This window comes from Eptatretus burgeri, chromosome 1 (assembly GCF_056783735.1).
Source record: "Eptatretus burgeri isolate ZD-2024b chromosome 1, Ebu_testis_v1, whole genome shotgun sequence".
NCBI lineage: Eukaryota > Metazoa > Chordata > Myxini > Myxiniformes > Myxinidae > Eptatretus > Eptatretus burgeri.
This window is the reverse complement of record NC_140961.1, coordinates 106,837,257-106,857,603: the sequence shown is the minus strand read 5'-3', so window position 1 is coordinate 106,857,603 and position 20,347 is coordinate 106,837,257. Positions and strand designations below refer to the sequence as shown.

The following is a 20,347-nucleotide window of genomic DNA, read 5'->3' as shown; positions in this document are numbered from 1 at the left end:
CCTTTGCAACCCATTAGACACAAGAAAAGGACCCGATCTGGAACACGTAATAACTAGATAACTCCCTCGGGAACCTCTGTATGTTGTGTGCCATTACCTAGAGGTCTCGGTTCCCAGAAACGTCACAATATTATTGTCATAAAATTAAAAATTGAGGAAGTAAGTATGAAGCAAAAACAGAATTGACTTGCAAACTCAATTAAAAAATCTTTCTTCAGTGGTCCAATGCAAGCCTATATTCTGGCTGGAGAAAATGCTGTTGCACGATGGAGGAATCTCATGGGGCCGACCAAGGTGTGCAGGGCCAAGCATGAGGCTCCAGACACAATCCGAGGGCGTTACGGATTGAGTGACACAAGAAACTGCACACATGGTTCTGGTTAGTTCTAAGGCATGAATGTTTACTGACATCTCTATGATTTTTTGAGAAACAAATAATTTGAGGAGAGGATATGGAATATGCTACGTGACTATGAAAGTTCTTGGTGTGTGCAGTTGTTGATATATTTATTTTTATATATATATATATATATATATATATATATATATATATATATATATATATATATATATATATATATATATATATATATATATCTTCTTTCGGCTGCTCCCGTTAGGGGTCGCCACAGCGGATCATCCGTATGATCCGCATAGTGATTTGGCACATGTTTTACGCCGGATGCCCTTCCTGACGCAACCCTGGTCGCCTCTTACGACACAGGGATATGGTACACCTATTTGAACTGGGGTATACACCGGCCCAGTATACTGGTACTCATTTCGCCGACCTCGGAAGGATGACAGGCTGAGTCAACCCCCTGGTGTATTAATTCAGTGGCCCAACGGGGCTTGAACTCAGGACCTTTTGGATCCCAAGCTGCTGTCCTCACCACTGCGCCAACACCAGGTGTATATATATATATATATATATATATATATATATATATATATATATATATATATATATATATATATATGTATGTATATATGTATATATGTATGTATATATGTATATATGTATGTATATATGTATATATATATATATATGTATATATATATATATATATATATATATATATATATATATATATATATATATATATATATATATATATATATATTGTTGCAGATGTGCGGACGGCCACGTAACTCGAATCGCCGCACGTCGCCCACCGGACGGACAATCCCGTCGTGACCCTCTCGGACTAACGCCGGGAACTAGTCACGGGTGGGCCTTTCGGCCTCACCACGATCGTGCCAATCGGCCCCCCGCGTGGGATAGGGTTGCTTGCCAAATTCGACCTACCTAAGTACCCACACGGAGGGTAGACCGGGCGATCGCACCTCGCCGCAGGTCGACTTCGGACACGGGCCACTTTAAGCGACCCGTTCCGTACTATCGGGATAACCGAGCGGTGTTATCGTCAACCTCGACGGTTCGATTAATTATTGGGCGTATTTAGCCCACGACCAACCCTTTACGTGAAGTAAGATGGAGATTCAATAAAGGAAAAGACGAAGCGAAACGGGAAAAACAGTTCAACATAAAGCACATTTATTCCGCGGCAAACGGACAGCACACATATGCAATTATACAGCAAAAGCAAATGTAAAAATGACACGACAATTCTGCACAAAAAGTAAATGTAAAAGAGAAACACAATGCAGATCTATTACCGACTACCGAGCACACGGCAACACTTATACAGTTTTACTTCACAGACGGCGCCGACAACACATATACTCAAAGCAAAAGAAAAAGGGACCACCCTCAACGATGAGGGGGGCAGACGGGCCTGGGGCCGAGACCGCGTCGAGCCTACCCGTCTGGTGATGAGCCGCAAAATGGCGGTGGCGCCCCGACTCCGCGGGCCTCGCTGGCACTGCCTGGAAATGGGGTGGGAACGGGGCCCCCTTCTCACACTATCTCAGCGCGGAAACAGGAGGGGGTTGTTGATGCTCGGGGGAATGAGGATATCTCGCTGGCTTGGGTCCCGCGACGAGCGTCTCCACCGCGACCTCGGTCGCGTTACCGGCCTCCCCTCTCCGCAGCTCCCCGACTCTGACACGAGCGCCCTCTCGACTGCCTTCGCCGCCGCCACCTCTCCAACTCTCCCACTCTCCACTCTTCTCAGCTCCGTCCAACTGCTTTCTCTGACTCTTCTCTTCTCAACTCTCCTTGACTGACTACTCCTTTTTGGCGAGCGAACGCGGCCCTTTATAGCCCCCGGGGCTTCGCTCCTTCACCTTCGACCCTTCACCTCTGGCTGGCTCCCCATTGGACAGAGGAAAAGTGGGCGTGAATGATTTTTGATCCGCGAATCTGCATATTGCGATTATACTCCGACGCACCTGGAGGCGGGGCCAAATCGCCCCACGCTCGCTGATAGGACGGAACAGAAGTGGGCGTGAATCGTTTTTGATCCGATTTCTTCGGAAAGGCTGGTGTTTTTGCACCCGCTGCTCGGTGCGCGCCCTGTACGCGTCCAGGATCGGTGCCCACAAGCGGTGCGGGCATGGCGGTGATGCGATGGTTGCGAGAGCGAGATGTGACGGCAAGGGTCGTGGCTGTTGTTGTGAAGCGGCGTTGCGGTTGGTGGTGGTTGTGGTGGTAGTAATGGCGGCTGGTCCAAAATAAAGATAGTAAAAGAAAAACGGCTATCCTGAAGGGTCGCAGCCCGAATGAATGACATTTATTCCCTCTAAACAACGGGTTTGGGCCTAACTACACATATACTTACAGAGATATCTCACCTAAGGGACCTGAATGGTGGTTTGCGAATTTCGTCAACCACAACAATATATATATATATATATATATATATATATATATATATATATATATATATATATATATATATATATATATATATATATATATATATATATATATATATATATATATATATATATATATATATACAGTCAAAGCTCGTTACTATGCCACCCGTCGGGACCGAGCAAAAGTGGCATAGTAGCGAGAGTGGCATAGTAACGAGATTTTGTAAAAACGGCCTTATTTTCTCAAGTTACCCATCTGTAGTTAATCTTTAGACAAAATTTATTCCAGCAAGTAAAAGGCACGACTGTTGTATAAGCAAAGCGAACGGAGAACATACACAGACTAACAGAGTTCACACACTAACATATGGCATGGCGAGAAATTCACGACACACAAAGCTTTCAAGAATCGTCGGCTGGCGCATCTTCTTTCGGCGGATCTCGTGCATCTCGTTGTCTAGCCGATCGCACGCTTGCATCACACCGGGCTTCCCGCTTCTCTGCTGCATGAACTTCCGGACGGTGCTACAAGAGCGCTGGGCTTCCTCGAACGGAACGATTTCCTCCTCGACAGTTACCTCATCATCTTCGCTTTCCACCGGCTCCTCACTGCACAGAATCTCCTCCGCAATCTCCTCCAGCGTGAAATACCCGCCAGTCGCGAGGCGCTCGTCGGCTTCGAGAAAGTCAGACAGCTCGATCTCCTCGTTCTCGTGCATCTTTTCCTCAGCAGGCAGAGCTTCCCAGATGTCGGGCAGCTCCGCAACCTGTGGCTCAGTTTGGATCTCCTCTTCGATGAACTTGGCCTTCGCGAAACAGTTCCTGATCGTCGACTTGCCGACCTGCTCCCAAGCACGCCGGGCGACGTGTAGAGCGTCGAGCAACATGAGCTTGAACTCCTTTCCCTCGTCTATGGCCTCAAGCTGGCGGCATAGCAGGAGCTTCTTGTAGTGGCGATTGAGGTTCTCTATGATTCCCTGATCCATTGGTTGCGAATTAGCTGTCGTGTTGGGTGGGAAGAAGACCAGTTGGATGTTGTTCAGCTCGAGCTCGGGAGGGTGGCCAGAGAAGTTATCGAGACAGACCAGCACTCTGCGTCCCTGCTGGGGGAGTCGTCCATCCCACGCACGCAACATCTCCTCGAAAAGCTCCGCCGTCATCCACGCCTTCGAGTTCGCCTTGTACTTGACCGGGATCTCTTTGTTCTTGAAGGCACGGGGTTTCTTGGAATTGCCAATCACCAGAAGAGGGAACTTCTCGCTGCCACTCATGTTTGCCCCAACCAGAAGAGTGATCCTTTGCTTGCTTTTCTTTCCTCCAGTACACCGCTCTCCCCTGAAAGCCATGGTCTTGTTCGGAAGCAGCTGCCAGAAGAGTCCAGTCTCGTCCAGGTTGAAGACGTTGTCTGCGGAGAACTGCCAGAGTAAGGGCCGGAGAACCTGTTGTTGCCACTCAAGAAGGGATTGCGAATCCACCGCTCCAGCTTCGCCCTGCACTGTCTTGAACGTGATGCCGTGGCGCTTCTTGAAATTGCCCAACCAACCGTCGCTCGCCATGAAGTCTGGGATGTGCATCAGCTCGGCCAGTTTCATCGCCTTCTCCTTGATCAGATCGCCGCTGACAGGCACATTCTGTCCTCTTGATTGCTTCAGCCACATGAGCACTCCCTCATCAAGCTTCGGGTCGTGAGCCTGCATCAACTTCATGCGCTTCGATGGAAATCCAGCTTTGATTGCAGCCTCGATTGCATCGTTCTTGCTGAGAATGCCCTTCACGGTGGTTCTCTTAACTTCGACACCCCATTTCTTGCTAATCTCCCTGGCCAACTTGGACTGATTCGGCTCCTTCTTCGCGGCATCGATGATCTCCTTCTTCTCCTTCAGCGTAAAGTCGGTTCGCTTGCGTTTCTGAGCTGACATTATGGGCTGAATTTGAAAAAAAAATGATGTCACTGTTGTACGTGTGCCTGCGTGTCTGTGTGTGTGCTCGCGCTTTTTTGTGTCTCGTTGTGCGTGTTGTGATTGGCTTGTTGTGGCTGGCATTGGGGAGAAGAATCGCATGTTTTGACACAGTCTGACTATGCGCGTACGTATTGAGTTATGTTGTGCGCAGCTGGACTGTAGTTTGTCGCTTCGCCTTTGGACGTGAGTGTGTTAATCGAGCACTGCGCAATACAGACTTTTTCACGACTCGTGCCTTTTAACAGTCACACAGTAGTGGCATGGTAGCGAGAGTAGGGGGTGGCATAGTAAATTTATTTTGTATTGAATTTTGTCGGGACCGAGCAAAAGTGGTATAATAGCGAGAGTGGCATAGAAGCGAGGTGGCATAGTAACGAGCTTTGACTGTATATATATATATATATATATATATATATATATATATATATATATATACACACTACTGGTCTAAAGTTTTGGAGCACCCACATTTTTCAGTTTTTACTGAAATTTAAGCATTTCAAGTCCAGTGAATAACCTGAAATGGTAGAAAGCTAAGTGGCAAACTGCCAGAGGTAAAAAAAAAAATTTAGGTGACCAAAAAATGAAAAAGAATGTAAATTTCAGAGTTGTTAAAAAATGCCATTTTCAGGGAACAAGTAATGGGTTAGTAACTGCAGCTGTTCTGCAGCAATGGAAGTAAATTAAGGCTTCAAAGTTGATGCAAACAATTTCTACAGTTGTCCCAACTTTTGCTGATTAGTTACAAACCCTCTGTCTGTATAAAAGCAGTGTTAGAACAGACTGTGTTGCTACACCCTCTGAAGCATTATTTGGACAATATTTCACTGCAGGAAGTAGTATGTTGTTATCATAATGGTGAGAAAAAGACAATTAACAAAGGAAGACAGACAGACCATTATAACCCTTAAAAGTGTAGGTCTTTCCTTTAGAGAAATTACAAAGAAGCCAACATGTCAGTGAGTACAGTATCCTACACCATCAAAATGTACTTGGAAACTGGAGGAAACTCTGAGAGGAAGAGGTCTGGTAGAGGCAAAGCCACTACACAATCAGAAGACAAGTTTCTGAGAGTCATCAGCTTGCATGATAGGTGGCTCACAGGATAGCAGCTTCAAGCACAGCGTAACACTGGTCAAAGTAAGGAAGTCTCAGTTTCAACTGTGAAGAGAAGACTTCGAGCTGCAGGTTTGACACGTCGAGTGGCATTAAGAAAGCCATTGCTAAGATGGCAAAATAAGAAAAAGAGGCTTGCCTGGGCCATGAAGAACTGCCAGTGGATTACTGAAAACTGGAAGAAGGTCTTATGGACCAGTGAATCTAAATTTGAAGTCTTCGTTTCATCACGCAGGGTTTTTGTGTGCTGTTGAGTGGGCGAAAGGATGGTTCCTCAGTGTGTGACACCAACTGTCAAGCATGGAGGAGGAAGCATGATGATCTGGGACTCTTTTTCTTGATCCAGAGTCGGAAACTTGCACAGAGTGACTGGCAACCTGAACCAATAGGGCTACCACAGCATTTTGCAGCACCATGCAATACCCTCTGGTCTATGCCTAGTTGGTCAGAGGGTTCATCCTACAGCAAGATAATGACCCAAAACATACCTCCAGGCTATGTCAGAACTACATTAGGCCTTAGTTATTTTATTACTTGGTTTACAGATCCGCCGACGGTATATTTGCCGAAAATGAAATATAAATATAAAACACATTTTTAGCCTTTTATATTTATAAATTTTCTGCCAAAGGCACAAAAGTTTCAAAACCCAAAATGTAAACGTCGGCATTTATTTTCAAAATATAATTTTGCGCGTGCACCAAAATTCCAAATCCCCTTTAACCAAACTGCGCAGTACCAGTAGTCTTCTGTCATGGCGTCTGAGCAGTGGCCAGCGTGGTTCAGATTGACTGTGGTTTCTGGGGCGAAAGTGATTGTTAAGAAGTATGTCAGCGGTATAAATTCGAGTAACTGTATTTGTGATTTAATCACGCAACATCTTGATGACGAATATTCTGGCCGAACAATTGCATCAATTCTATGCAGCAGCAGGTATGATTGGCAGGCTCCTCTCGATCGTGCCGATTTTGTTTACGTCGAAAGTTGTACACCGCTGTTCGTATTGAAAGATTTCCGTGCCAAGTCCGTCAAAGTTTCCCTGCGAGATGCTGATATTCAGCCTTCAACGGACCAGAAATCAGCCTTTGATGTGCTCATGGGGATGAGGAGACTGTCCGATCAGATGCCCGCCGAAAAGTAAGAGCTGGTTATGGCTCTGACTGACCATTTTGAGCATGTTGACTCCTAATAGACACCTTTTTTTAATCATATCCAGCACTATGCACTGTGTGCATGCACACATCTACGACTTGGACAGTAATTTTCTCAGCATTGTTTCCATTTGTTTGATGATCCAACAGGTTTCTAGAAGAAAAACATGCCAGACTATATTGTAAAAACAACTTTTAATCCTTCTTTATTGTTTTTCATATCAGATGATACAGTGAACATGGGCATCCTGCATTTGAATGGTCTTCCACCTTCAATGTCTTCTTGGATCCTCCTGGTCCGGGATTTATATTTATTTTCCCCCCACCTACCCTTGTCTTTTCCATGGAACATCCGAAAACAAATCATAAAAATATGTAATTTCTAAAAATTGAAATTATATTTATATTTCGACCTGCCAACCCTACATTTTTGCTGAAGAACTATGTAAACCAAGTTATAAAATAACTAAGGCCTCAGAAGAAAAGAACAAGATGGTAGGCTTCAAATCATGGAATGGCAAACACAGTTTCCAGACTTAAACCCCATTAAGCTGGTTTGGGATGAACTGGACAGAAGGGTGAAAGCAAAGCAACCTTCAAGTGCATCACATTTGTGGGAACTTCTGCAACAGTGTTGGGAAGAACTTTCTGAAAAATATTTGATTTCTATTGTAGAAAGAATGCCACGAGTATGTTCGGCTGTTGTATCTGCAAAAGGTGGCTACTTTGATGAGTCAAAAATTTAGATTAAATTTTGTTCAACAAAATGATTCCATGATTTCTTTTTTATCTGCAATTGTTTATTTGTTCTATGCTTTAATTTCAGAGTACATTGAAACATTAAACTGCTTAAATTTCAGTAAAAACTGGAAAAATGGGGGTGTTTATTATGACCACCTGCCTAATATGCTGTTGGTCCTTTGTGTGCCACCAAAACATTGCCGACCTGCCGAGGCATGTCCTCCACAAGACCCCTGAAGGTGTCCTGTCGTATCTGGCACCAAAACATTAGCAGCAGATCCTTCAAGCCCTGTAAGTTGCGAGGTGGAGCCACCATGGATCGGATATGTTGGTCCAGCACATCCCACAGATGCTCAATCGGATTGAGATCTTGGGAATATGGAGGCCAGGGCAACACCGTGAACACTTCATCGTGTTCCTCAAACCATTCCCGAACAACGTGTGCAGCGTGGCAGGGCGCATTTTCCTGCTGAAAGAGGCCACTGCCATCAGGGAATACCATTGCTATGAAGCGGTGTACCTGGTCTGCAACGATGTTTAGGTAGGTGACGCGTGTAAAATTGATGTCCGCATGAATGACTGGACCCAGGGTCTCCCAGCAGAGGATTGCCCATGGCATCACACTCCCTCCACCAGCTTGTCGTCTTCCCACAGTGCATCCTGATGTCATCACTTCCCCAGGTAAACGGCGTACACGTACACGGCCAATCACGTGATCTAAAAGAAAACGGGACTCATCAGACCAGGCGACATTCTTCCACTGGTCCAAGGTCCTGTTCCAATGCTCGCGTGCCCATTGTAGGTGCTTTCGATGGTGGACAGGGGTCATCATGGGCACTCTGACTGGTCTGCGGCTACACAGCCCCATACGCAGGAGGGTGTGATGCACTGTGGATTGGAACACATTCCTCCCGTGACCACGATTAAAATTTTCTGTGACTTGTGCCACAGTAGACCTTCTGTCGGTTCGGACCAGATGGGATAGCCTTCGTTGCCCTCGCGCATCGATGAGCCTTGGGCGCCCAGCACCCTCTCACCGGTTTGTGGTTTGTCCCTCCTCGGGCCACTGTCGGTAGGTACTCACCACTGCTGACCGGGAGCACCCCACAAGCCTTGCCGTTTCAGAGATGCTCTGACCCAGTCGTCTGGCTATAACAATTTGGCCCTTGTCAAAGTCACTCAGGTCTTTACTCCTGCCCATTTCTCCTGTATTCAACACATCAACTTCAAGAACTCACTGTTCACTTGCTGCCTAATATATCCCATCCCTTGTGGAAGATATGTTTTGGAGCAAGAAGCCTAATTTTAAACCTGTTTTCTTTATCTTCTGGGACATTTCGTTTCGACGGTGCAGTCTCATGAACGTGCCAAAGTCTGAAGCCTCGGCCTCGCATCAGGTGTGCATCTATCTTTTTTATTTATTAGACATTCTATGGTCGTAAATTAACACTCGTTTTACTTTGCGTATGCTCCACATCATGTACAGTGAATTTCATCCCCTTGCGCCTTGTATTTGTTGTTTAAAAAAAATAAAATTATTATTTACACCGCCCTTGAGGCTCTGTTTGCAACTCACCTTCTACAATTCCAATTGAAGAGATGTAATTATTATTTCCTAAAAATGTTTTTCGATTTCCTTTTTTATCCTTTTTATCCTCAAAAATAGACCGTAATGAACACAAAGTCATGTAAAAAGATTGGCCTTTAAAACCCTACTCAAATCATCCTTATGAAGGTGAACATGTACACACTGTGCTTTATGTTATTAGATGAAAATTTAGCGGTCTTACACCTTAAAAATCTCTCATCTCTAATTGTCTGTTTAGCTGCCTGCATCAGTCCTTCACCCTCAAAATTATCCTTCTCAATGGGGCACGTGCTTTCCCCTATGGACCTAGGCTCCAGCTTTTGTGCCAGCACACGCATGCATGCCACGACCCCAGACACTCGTGCCGCGACCCCAGACGCTCGTGCCGCGACCCCAGACGCTCGTGCCACGACCCCAGACACTCGTGCCGCGACCCCAGACACTCGTGCCGCGACCCCAGACACTCGTGCCGCGACCCCAGACACTCGTGCCGCGACCCCAGACACTCGTGCCGCGACCAACTACAGTGTCCACACAAGACCTCACAAAGAGCTCCCGCGATCACCACGGCCACTTCGGCTGTCACGCCACTTCAGCTGTGCCTACAGCTTGGGCCACGTTACCCAAGTGGCATGTCTTGCACTCCGCATGTCATGCTTTGCCTTCTGCACGGCTCACATTGGCGTTCTTTAAAATTGTTTGAACAGTTGTCTGTCAGTCATTTACCATTCTTATTTTGCTTCACTGTGTCTAATTTGAAATCCAGAGTCGCATTACAGTGTTGCTGCTTACATGCAGGTTCACCCTTTGCGTTACCACTTCATTTACCACTCATTGTTCAACAATTACCATGGTACGCAAAGATATAAATATGTGGCGGCGTCAAGTTCAACAATGCACAGTGCGAGATAGAATCTGAGAGGGAGTGGAAGCAGTGCATTGTTGGGTGGAATGCTGGGAAGCTGGTATGCAAAGTATTGTGGGATGGGACGCCTGGTAACTGGTCTTCCGTTCAATGGACGTTGGTGTGGGGAGTTGTTGGTCATTTTGGACGTATGATGAAAATGTTCTTAAGTAACTTATGGACGTATATGTAAAACAACGTATAGCGGGAGGACCCCGTCCAAAAACTCAAAAAGTTTTTGGACGGACTTGACCGAGACTTGGTGGACAGGTTGCGTGTGTGACTAGGACAAATTGATTCGTTTTTCTTGAACATCCGGATTTGGATATGAGTATTTTTATTTTTATTTTTACAGCGATTCTTCATAATTGTGAGATGGGGCCAAAAACGATATGGAGCACAATATTTCAAAAAGTTGTGGACGAGTTATGACAAAACCTGCTGGATGAGTTGTGTCGCTGATGAGAACAAGCCGATTCGATTTTGGTTAAGGTCCGGATCCAGATCTGGCCTGTCAGTGGTATACAAAATGTAAACGATTTAACCTGGTGGAGGTATGTGCTCTACCGAGTGCCATTCTCGTTTTATTATAATTCCTCAAATTTGTCTGTTCTGTTTTTCTAAAGTTTTCATGTTGTATATTCATTGTTAACTGCTGCCAGGGATTTTATAAACAGATGGTCATGATTCTAATTCTGGATGGTCATTATTTTGTAGTTCCTTTACAACTCATTATATATTATATTATATTATATTATATTATATTTATATTAAACAACCTTGATGCAGTTACCTTGTATCTTTGATGCCGGAGGAGGCTATTAGGCCGAACAAAGTCTGTGCTATTATTACCAACTGATGGTTGTTTGTCCATGCTCTATCCTTTTCAATGCTGAGCATCAAGAAAGGAAGCAGCACATACCATTTTAAAGTCTTATGTTTGACTCGGCTGGAATTTGGATCCTCAATCTCTCAGATTCAGGGTGATGCTCCAACCATTATTCCACCGATGTTGGTTCTTTCTCAAATTTATCTTCTTTGTTATCATTCTCATCTCAAGTCAATCCCACTCCTCTCCAAGTCCTCCAAAATGGCAGTTAACACTTTGAACCCTGGCGGCCGGTTTTCCGGCAGCTATTGGAACCACCGTATACCCGAGCGGCCGGATTTTTATCCAGGGAGCACAGGATGGGGGAGCCGAAAGTCCAAGGAGCTCAGGGTTCAAAGGGTTAATTGCCTTCCATGGTGCTTCTTTTCTATACTCGTCTCACGGTGTTAACTTCCAATTTTCTGTAGAAAAGCCAATCACTCTTAATTAAAACAAGAACAAAAATCAGACTGATTTTTCTCTCATGGGAAGTTAAACTGGCATCCCTTATTTTCCGATAGTTGGCTCGGGACCATTTTCACCATGTTAAACCGCACCTGGTATTTCAGATTTGATGGCAATTTATGTCTATTATTTCCAAAGCATTCACTCCTGCTGTGTCACACTGTCATATTGCATGGAAATTTGTATTTTCCATTGAACTCAAACTTTATTGCTTTGTTTCAGTTATGGTCCGTTTTAGTGATCCACTCGGATTTACCTTATCGGATTTGCCTGCTTTGCTATTGGGTGGCATGCTTTTCTTTCCTCGAATGGTGAAGTCAATTAGAAACTCCAAAAGCAAATTTCTGTACAATCTTTGGACTTTGTATTGTTATTTTAAATATAGGTGTTTTTTAATTAATGCTTGTTTAGCCTTGTAAGCCATGCAAAATTTAATTTCCTTTCTATTTGTTCTGTCATCAATGACGTGTTCTTTGACGCATGCACCTGGCATCGCTGTGTTCTGGCTCTTGGGCAGGTGCTGTGTGAGTCAATAGAAAAGATAGGAGTGATGCATTGAAACGATAAGAATCACTGTGTTGCTGAAAACAAATGGATATACAACTGCATGCTTAAAAAAAATGAATAATAGGGCTTTACATCGTGCAATAATAATTGGGCCGACCATCGGGTAATGGCTGCAAGTTAAATGTCAGCCTGAGGAAAAATACATTTTGCGTTTCCTCATATACTCTAATTTTATATCCACAACTCTCCCTTAAATTGAATGTAAATTTTGGATCTTAGTGAAGTCTTTAAGATGGGCACCAAAAAGTTGATTCATTAATTGTAAATGCAACTTTTCTGCACAGCCATTATTGCATCACTTAAACAAATTACAAACATATGATCGAATAGCTATTTGCATGTTACCCAATTAGAAAATTCACTGCAGTATAATGTTTTTGAATTTGAGGGAACTGAAAAGAATGTACTAATATGTTGAGGAAAGCCATCATCCTGGAGTGCACTGAAATTGGCTCATCAAGTTGTCAAGATTTTATTTTGATTTCACTTTATATGATGATGTATTCTTCTCTAAGATTTCCCAACATTGATGGTGCAACCTAAATGCTTGCGCCATAGTCTCAATACCCACCTGGACCACCCTGCCATTTGAGAAGAGTTGATCAGTTATGTAAAACAGCATCCTGTGCATTTATATCTGCACCGAGTCGTCAAGCAACAGCCATGTGTCTGCAGGTTCATTGGACGGCAGTCTATTTGGAGTGCAGAGGAGGAAACTGATGGCATAAAAGCATGAGATTGAGGTCATGCTATATTTCGCTGCCCTTTAAAAGGGTTTTGGCATGGAGTGCTTTTTTTGTACGCAGGATCTCGGGTAATGGAAGAGCATGGTGATTGAATGTAAAAATGCAGTGTACTTGTATGGTAGGGCAGAAACTTTGAATTTCTTCAGGATGCCGGTGATAGCTCATCAACTTTTCGCAAAGGAAACCGTGGGAACTTTAACATCCACTAACAAATGCCAGCAGATGGAATGCCCAGTTTAACGTCCCTTGGAGGGATGGCACACACATTGATGAATCACTGTGCCTGTGAAACACCGGGATGACAGTTAATCGCTGAGCTGAGATTCTAACCCAGGCACGATAGCTTAGAGGCGAGTGTGCATACCTCTATGGTCTCGGTCATTCTGCCATCCCTTTGTTTCATTCACTACATTGAGCAATGAATGTCACATAATAACATGTGCATTTACTTACTTCCTGGTTATATGTCGTTTTCATTTCACCATAGTTACTCCAGCTTTTTCGGTGAAATATTTTTGTCTTTGTTGGACAATAAAAGGAACTTCTGAATCATTAAATATATTGGGGTTTTTTTCCTCTGCAGTCTCCATTCGATTGAGTTTTTAAAAATCGTCTATGACCTCCTTGCACCTTGATATCTCGTGTTAAAACACGATGTAAAGATGAGTTGGTCAAGCCTTGTGTGTGTCCTGTTTTTCAGACTCAGAAATATCTGCCTGCCGTGAAATTTCCTTCTTCTTTCCCGAGTTTGACAAAGAATCATGGTTGAGAAATAATGCAAACATTCTGAACACAAACACTGGCTACACTTGAAATATATCATCCGTGGAATTCTCAGTGAACTGTCGACCTAATAATTGCCCTTCTCAAAATATGACTAACTTCTTATGGTTGCGGCCTGCATTGCACAGAATTTGTGCCAGCAAAACACTCCAGCAGTTGTCCTGTCATTCTGTGATGCCTCTCGATATTGATGAACTTTGATTGGCAATGGCTGACGTAATCAAGTCAAGCCTTGCCAACCTATACTCCACTGATTAGGTGTCCCCATTTTACAATATTCAAATGTGTGTGTGAAGTATCATTTGCTCAGGTTTCATTGCATCATGTTCATTCCAATTGTGTGGAATTTTAATAACCTGTCATTTGAACATATGTTTGTGACCAGTAACTTCATGATTATTCCTGAGCCGAATTAATGTTCAGAGTTGAAAAAAATTGAATGTTATGAAAGGAAGCCATACTCCCACAAGTTGTAAAATTCTGCTTTATCTGGATACAATCAGGTTTAATCCAATAGTATTGGTGAGGATGAAGGGAAAGTAGCCTTTAAACTTGTGGATGTTAAGTCTAGAGTACTCCTCAGGTTTTGAAGTTGCCTCCAGATGGCAGCATCTTCCTGCTATCATTTCATGTATGACATGGCATTTTTATGTATATTGTCAATAAGGTGGTATCACAGTTTACTGTTTTGAAAATTTATATAATTTATCCTCAGGGTGTGCAATAGTGTTGGGGGTTATTACGGAAGGTTGAAATGTACTGTAGTACTTTCTTTAATACTCCAAATACAAGAAATTATCATTTTTACTTCCTTTCTGGAAATTTACTGAAAATTGCAATAAAAGTTTTTTTTTTCACATTTGATGTTTTTATATATGTATATTTATTTATTTATTTACCAAAGCACAATTTGTTTTATTTGCACATGTGATGTAGTCAGGCAGATGAAAATGCACCATTAAGAGAAGTACAGTGGGAGATCAATACAAGTGTGGGACAGTATCTTGGCCAATGTTAGAAACTGACCAACAATTGATAACACTGCCTGATAAAAGGTGGAAGAACATTTTGATCCATCTTGCCTTTCCTTAAGAAACAACGTGTTTGATAGAAATTCATCTGAACACAGTGATTACAAACGTAGTGTAAAATTTGAATATGTGGAAGGTGAAGAGGATGGTGGAATACTCACAAATAACTTGGAATGTAACTTGGTATCTTGCTTTAAAAGGAAAAATAAAGTTAAACTTTCCCTCATTGAACAACTTAACCTCATGCTTAACAATCCTAAGAGCATTATATCCCGTTTCTATTTCATAAACTGGCGGATATACCCATCATGGATGGGTGATGGTATGGTATTCAATAGGACAGGAAGGCCATAGAATAATGGCAACAAGCACGTGATGAACTGAAGACATGGAGAGAATAACAACTATCCCATGTTTGAAAAGCATCACCCACTTGAACCGGCATAGCGCTTTGGAGCCGGATGACATCATCCGGCATGGCGAACGCTTTGAGAAAACTCTACTTTCAATTGGCCCAAACGGAATACATGTACGAGTTTTAAGTAAATATAGATGCTGTAAGTGGAATGCCAACGAAGTTTGGTGACGATTGGCAAAAGGTGAAAGGAGATTTGAAACAAAAAGACACAGACAGGAAGGGACAGACATACAGCAGTCCTTTTGTTTCGGCAGAAGAAGATGAAGGTTTTAGTGTAATTGTTCAATCATGCCAACAATGCCAAATTCTGTAATGAACATTAAAAACAATCTTTGTGCTGGATACATAGCCCTGCCAATGTGAACAGTTGCGCCTTTTCCATGAGGAGGAAGTTAAAATGCTTTGAGATCATTCTGTATTGCTGTATTTTCGTATAATAACAACGAAGATTGCTGGACAATAGTATTACTCTCTCAATACTACCGATAACCCCTTTCCATTAATCCTTTGATGGTGATTGTAAAACGAATTGAAGATAATTTATTCGTATTTCAAGGTGTTAATTAGCCTCAAGAATATCAGAATAATTCTTACAAGTGGCCTTCATATTTTGGGAGGTCATTTTTGATTATCCGAGGAACATTTCTGCAAGATATTCCATCATTTCTAATTTCTGCATTTTTGTTTTTCCTCGTGTTTTTGGCTCTATTTTATGTTACATTTCACTTGTGGCTTTTTGTATTGCTTTGTCTCAGCACAGAAACAAGACAAAAAGAAGATTGAAGCATTGATTGTAAGTTGCTGTCCAGTGCACAAAATCAAAGGGACTATGTGTCGAATGTTTGCAGTCAAGTGATTCTCTGATTTATTTTAGCTTCCAGCTAGTTTGGATTTTGATGCTCCTTTATAAAATGTTGTTGAGAAAGTCTTTCTTGCGAGATAAGATTTTTCTGCCATTTTTAGTGATAGTCTAAATGAAAAAGAAAAGACCACCCTTTTTAAAAAGTTTATGAAACTAAAACTCATAAATGCAAATTACACTGCTTGATATATTTTTTCTATCGACTCGAAACACCCACTCCTTTTGGGAGCAGCCTGGAGTAGAGGGAGTGGGGGGGGGGGGGGTTATGATTTTCAGTACAGAAAATTGCCTTATTTAATATAGTAGGATGTGAATGGTTTTGAAGAAAGAGGCCAAAATGTGTCTGCTCAGCCTGTCTAAAAAAAACCATCTCGGTTTTATTGAGACTGGTATATTATATTAAATGAAATATGTACCTCAACCACCAAAAGGTGGACAAAGATTATGTTTTCACCCCTGTTTTTCTGTCTGTGAGCAGGTATCTCAAAAATTTATGGATGGCTTCAACAGAATTTGGTGGACATGTTGGGTGTGTGACAAGGACGATTTATTTAGAATATGGTGCAGATTCAGATCTAGATACTATCATTTTAAGTGATTATTCACCATTGAGAGATACTGCCAAAAACAATATAGGCTATAGCACGATATCTCAAAAAGTTGTGGACAGGTTATGACAAAACTTGGTAGATGAGTTGGATAGGTGACAAGAATAAGCCAATTCGATTTTGGTTAAGGTTTGGATGCAGATCCAGCCTATCAGTGGGTTACAAAACATAAACTGTTCAGCCTGGCAGAGGTATGCGCTCTCCTGATTGCCGTTCTCGTTTGTATGTCAAATCTTGGATATGAAATTAATCATCATGTTTATGAAATATGTTGTACGTATATAAAATGAAATATGTTGTATGTGAAATCCTGTCCACAAAATGAAATCCCTTGTTGGTGAAATGTCTGGTTGCTAAAACATCTTGTATACGAATGAAATATTAACTATCTTACTCATGACATATCTGGTATATGAATGAAATATGAACCATCTTGTACAGGAAACATCTGGAATGTGAATGAAATATCTTGTATATGGAATATCTGGTAAATGAATGAAAAATCTTGTATATGGAATATCTGGTATATGAAATATTGTTGTGGTGCCGGGTTCGGTGGCGAGGACCACCGCTAGATGGAGCAGTTGGGCCGTCTCCCACCGAACACCGGAATTGAAGGTCGTCACTCTGGATAACTCCGAAGTCGATGGGTCGCTTAATGGACCGTGGACGCCAATATTTCGACCGCGAGGTTAGGGTCTTTTTGTCTGATTCCAATTTACCTAATTAGCCACGTGGTCTTGCTACTGGGGAAGCCACACCCTCGGCCGGCTTTGTCCAAACCGAGTCGCTGTTACCGACTTGGATCCGGCGTAACCGAGTGGGAATTACCAAAGCCGTGCCGATCCAAATAACAACTTACGGCACAATCGACCTCCCTAATTCTCAAGCCTGAACCATACTGGATAAATGGAAGAAAACAAAGACAACAAACTCGAACATTTAACAGTTATTTATTCACATGGTAATAGGGAGGGAAACACAGAGCAGACTTAACCACAAATGTGAATGCAGGCAAATGCACAAGGGAATCACTTAAACGATTTCTACTTATCAGACACATTCAAAAAGAAATGGACCTCATGGGTCTTTATTCGGCCCTTCAGCTTGGGATGGAAGGCGAGCTGAGGGTTAGAGTCTGTCCGGGTACCTGGCCGCCTCGTGTGGTTTTGCTGGCTCGCACTTGTGGAGCTCGGGGTCCGGGAACCCCAAGTTGAGTGCTCCAACGCAAACCACCACGGTGGGACTCGAAACCACTAACCTCAGAATCCAACGAGCCCACCATCCTGGCTGCCACGGATGACTATCGACGACACGAGCACCACGAAACACCTCCGCCACGACCACCACCACCATGAGCACCAACACGACCACCACCCACCAAGGAACCCCGAAAAGGACCAGACCAAGAGACTGCAGACCAAAAAGACCCCACTAAGACAGCTCGCCACCCTTCTAATCCCTTCCCTGCATGGGTCGAGGGATCCGCTCTGAGGTAACTCACCTCCGGATTGGTCGGGGGGCATCAGACAATCGGTGTCCTCCCCTCATTGGACGAGGCAAACATTCCATCTGGATGGGGCGGGGTTGGCCCTGAGGTGATCTCACCCTCGACTATGTCCGTGGCCTCGAACACGTGTGTAATGGTGCTGAAGGAGTGGAGGGGGATTTAATGCAGAAGACTAACTAGAAAGAAACTCGCAGGACACACATGAAATTCCCATTATACATATCCTTTTGGGAGCAGCCTGGAGTAGAGTGGGGGGGGGGAGGGTTATGATTTTCAGTACAGAAAATTGCCTTATTTAATATAGTAGGATGTGAATGGTTTTGAAGAAAGAGCCCAAAATGTGTCTGCTCAGCCTGTCTAAAAAAAAAACATCTGTCATATAGGGGAGAGGTTCTAACTATACACATGTACTTAACAAAATAACTAAACTTTGGGTCAACTGTATGTGTGAAGGCGAATGGTTTCCAGATTCGTAACAATATATTGTATGTGAATGGAATATCTTATACATGAAATATCTGGTATATGCAGTGGCGTGTCAAGAGTATTCGGCACCAGGGGTGGACCCTTCCTTTGGCACCACCTCAAAACTCCTCCAACCACCCCTCCCCCCCCCCCCGAGATGAATGATTAAAACAAATTAAATTCACAGAAAACGTACATCTTGTTTCAAGTAAAATTTCAAGCAGATTATTGTACTGTACCTGTTGTAAGCAAATTGGAAGTAAGAAAAATGCAGGACATTAAAAATTCAGCAAACATGTAATACTGCTTGGCATTGATGTAACAAAAGCACATCTTCAACCACAGAGTAAACATTACCAGTAAGAATTTTAGAAAAGGTAATAGAAAATCCCCCCCCCCCAAAAAAAAACAACAACAACATTCCGTTTGACTAACTCATGAAGTTGATTGAGAGAATGCCAAGAGTGTGCAAAGCTGTTGTCAAGGCAAAGGTTGGCTACTTTGAATAATATAAAATCTTAATTATATTTTGATTTGTTTTACACTTTTTTGGGTTACTACATAATTCCATATGTGTTATTTCATAGTTTTGATGTCTTCACTCTTATTCTACAATGTAGAAAATAGTAAAAATAAACCAATGTCACCCGCAGGGTGACCCGTATCTTGCCAAAAGGTGACCACGTGTGACTTCTTTAAGGTCACACTGAGGTGAACAGAGCTGCTATCCACCAGGAGCGACTCCTTGAGGAATATCTGCCTACGAGAGATTCCGATGAGAATCGTTCTACAGAGTAACCATGAAAAATATGTTTGCCTCATAACATCACCAAATGATGTCATAATGTCTGAAGCTTGACATATCTAGAAAGCACTCATCGAGGTGTTCAATTTGAGGTACTACACGATATGGTTCCTAAAACTTGAAAATTTGACCTTGGGGTCAAATATGTTTGACCTTAGGCGCTATCCATGAAGGTCAAGGCCAATCGCCACCAAAAGTTAATCAGCTGAGCGTCAGACCATGAACTATATTCCCATGAAGTTTGAAGACGATCCGGTCAAAATTACTAAAAAAAAAAGGGTTTCGTCGACTCCCTTGATTTGCGACAAAGTGACCTTGACCTTTGACCTTGACCTTCAAAATTTTATGCGCAGAAAGGGACCTCTATAGGCCTCTGATATGCGAAGTTACAAAAATTTCCAATGATAACTGTGCTCTGCAGAATTTTTTATACGTGATTACAGATGAAAAAAAAACAACAAAAAAAAAAAACATACAAGCTGACTAACATATCTTACAAAAACTTCGTTTTGGCAAGATAATAAAGAAAACCCCTTGAATGAGTACATTTGTCCAAACTTTTGACTGGTACTGTGTGTACATAATATGCATACATGCATACATACATACAACGTCAAGGCTTGTATGAGAGCTAACACACAGAACGTACAACAAGGGGAGCAGGAGATAAGGGGTTGGGAGAGGGAAGGAAAAAGCAGTGTGGAACAACCATGAGGAGATCTGTGGAAGTGAGAGGTATGGGGCCGGGTACACAGGGTAAACAAGATGGACACTACAGGTACTTTCAGGTTCTTACACGACAGGGACTTTCAGGAAGGAAAGCAGAGAATTTGAATGAGGTGGGTTTGGGGTGGATTAGTGGAGGTAGAAAAGTTCGTGGTTTTGTATAGGGGAAGATAAGAGATGATGGTGAACAGCTATTTTGAAGACCTGGAGGGAAGAGTGGGATTGAAGAGAGTGTGGGAGTTTGTTCC

General features: G+C 42.9%; 1 protein-coding gene across 10 annotated transcripts in view; it reads left to right on the top strand.

Annotated features, from left to right (window-relative positions):
• LOC147035135 (nucleoside diphosphate kinase 6, mitochondrial-like) overlaps window positions 1-14,528 on the top strand; it is a 49,229-nt gene extending 34,701 nt beyond the window's left edge. For 7 of the 10 annotated variants that reach the window (XM_085894084.1, XM_085894094.1, XM_085894069.1 and 4 more), the window contains one exon: window positions 13,592-14,528. Coding sequence is in view for 3 of the 10 variants with exons in the window: in XM_085894046.1 (XP_085750172.1) it covers window positions 219-379; window positions 10,601-10,677 (238 nt within the window). In the remaining 7 variants the exon portion in view is untranslated. The other 3 variants (XM_085894075.1, XM_085894046.1, XM_085894112.1) reach the window with 3 other exon arrangements.
• The last annotated feature ends 5,819 nt before the right edge of the window (window positions 14,529-20,347 follow it).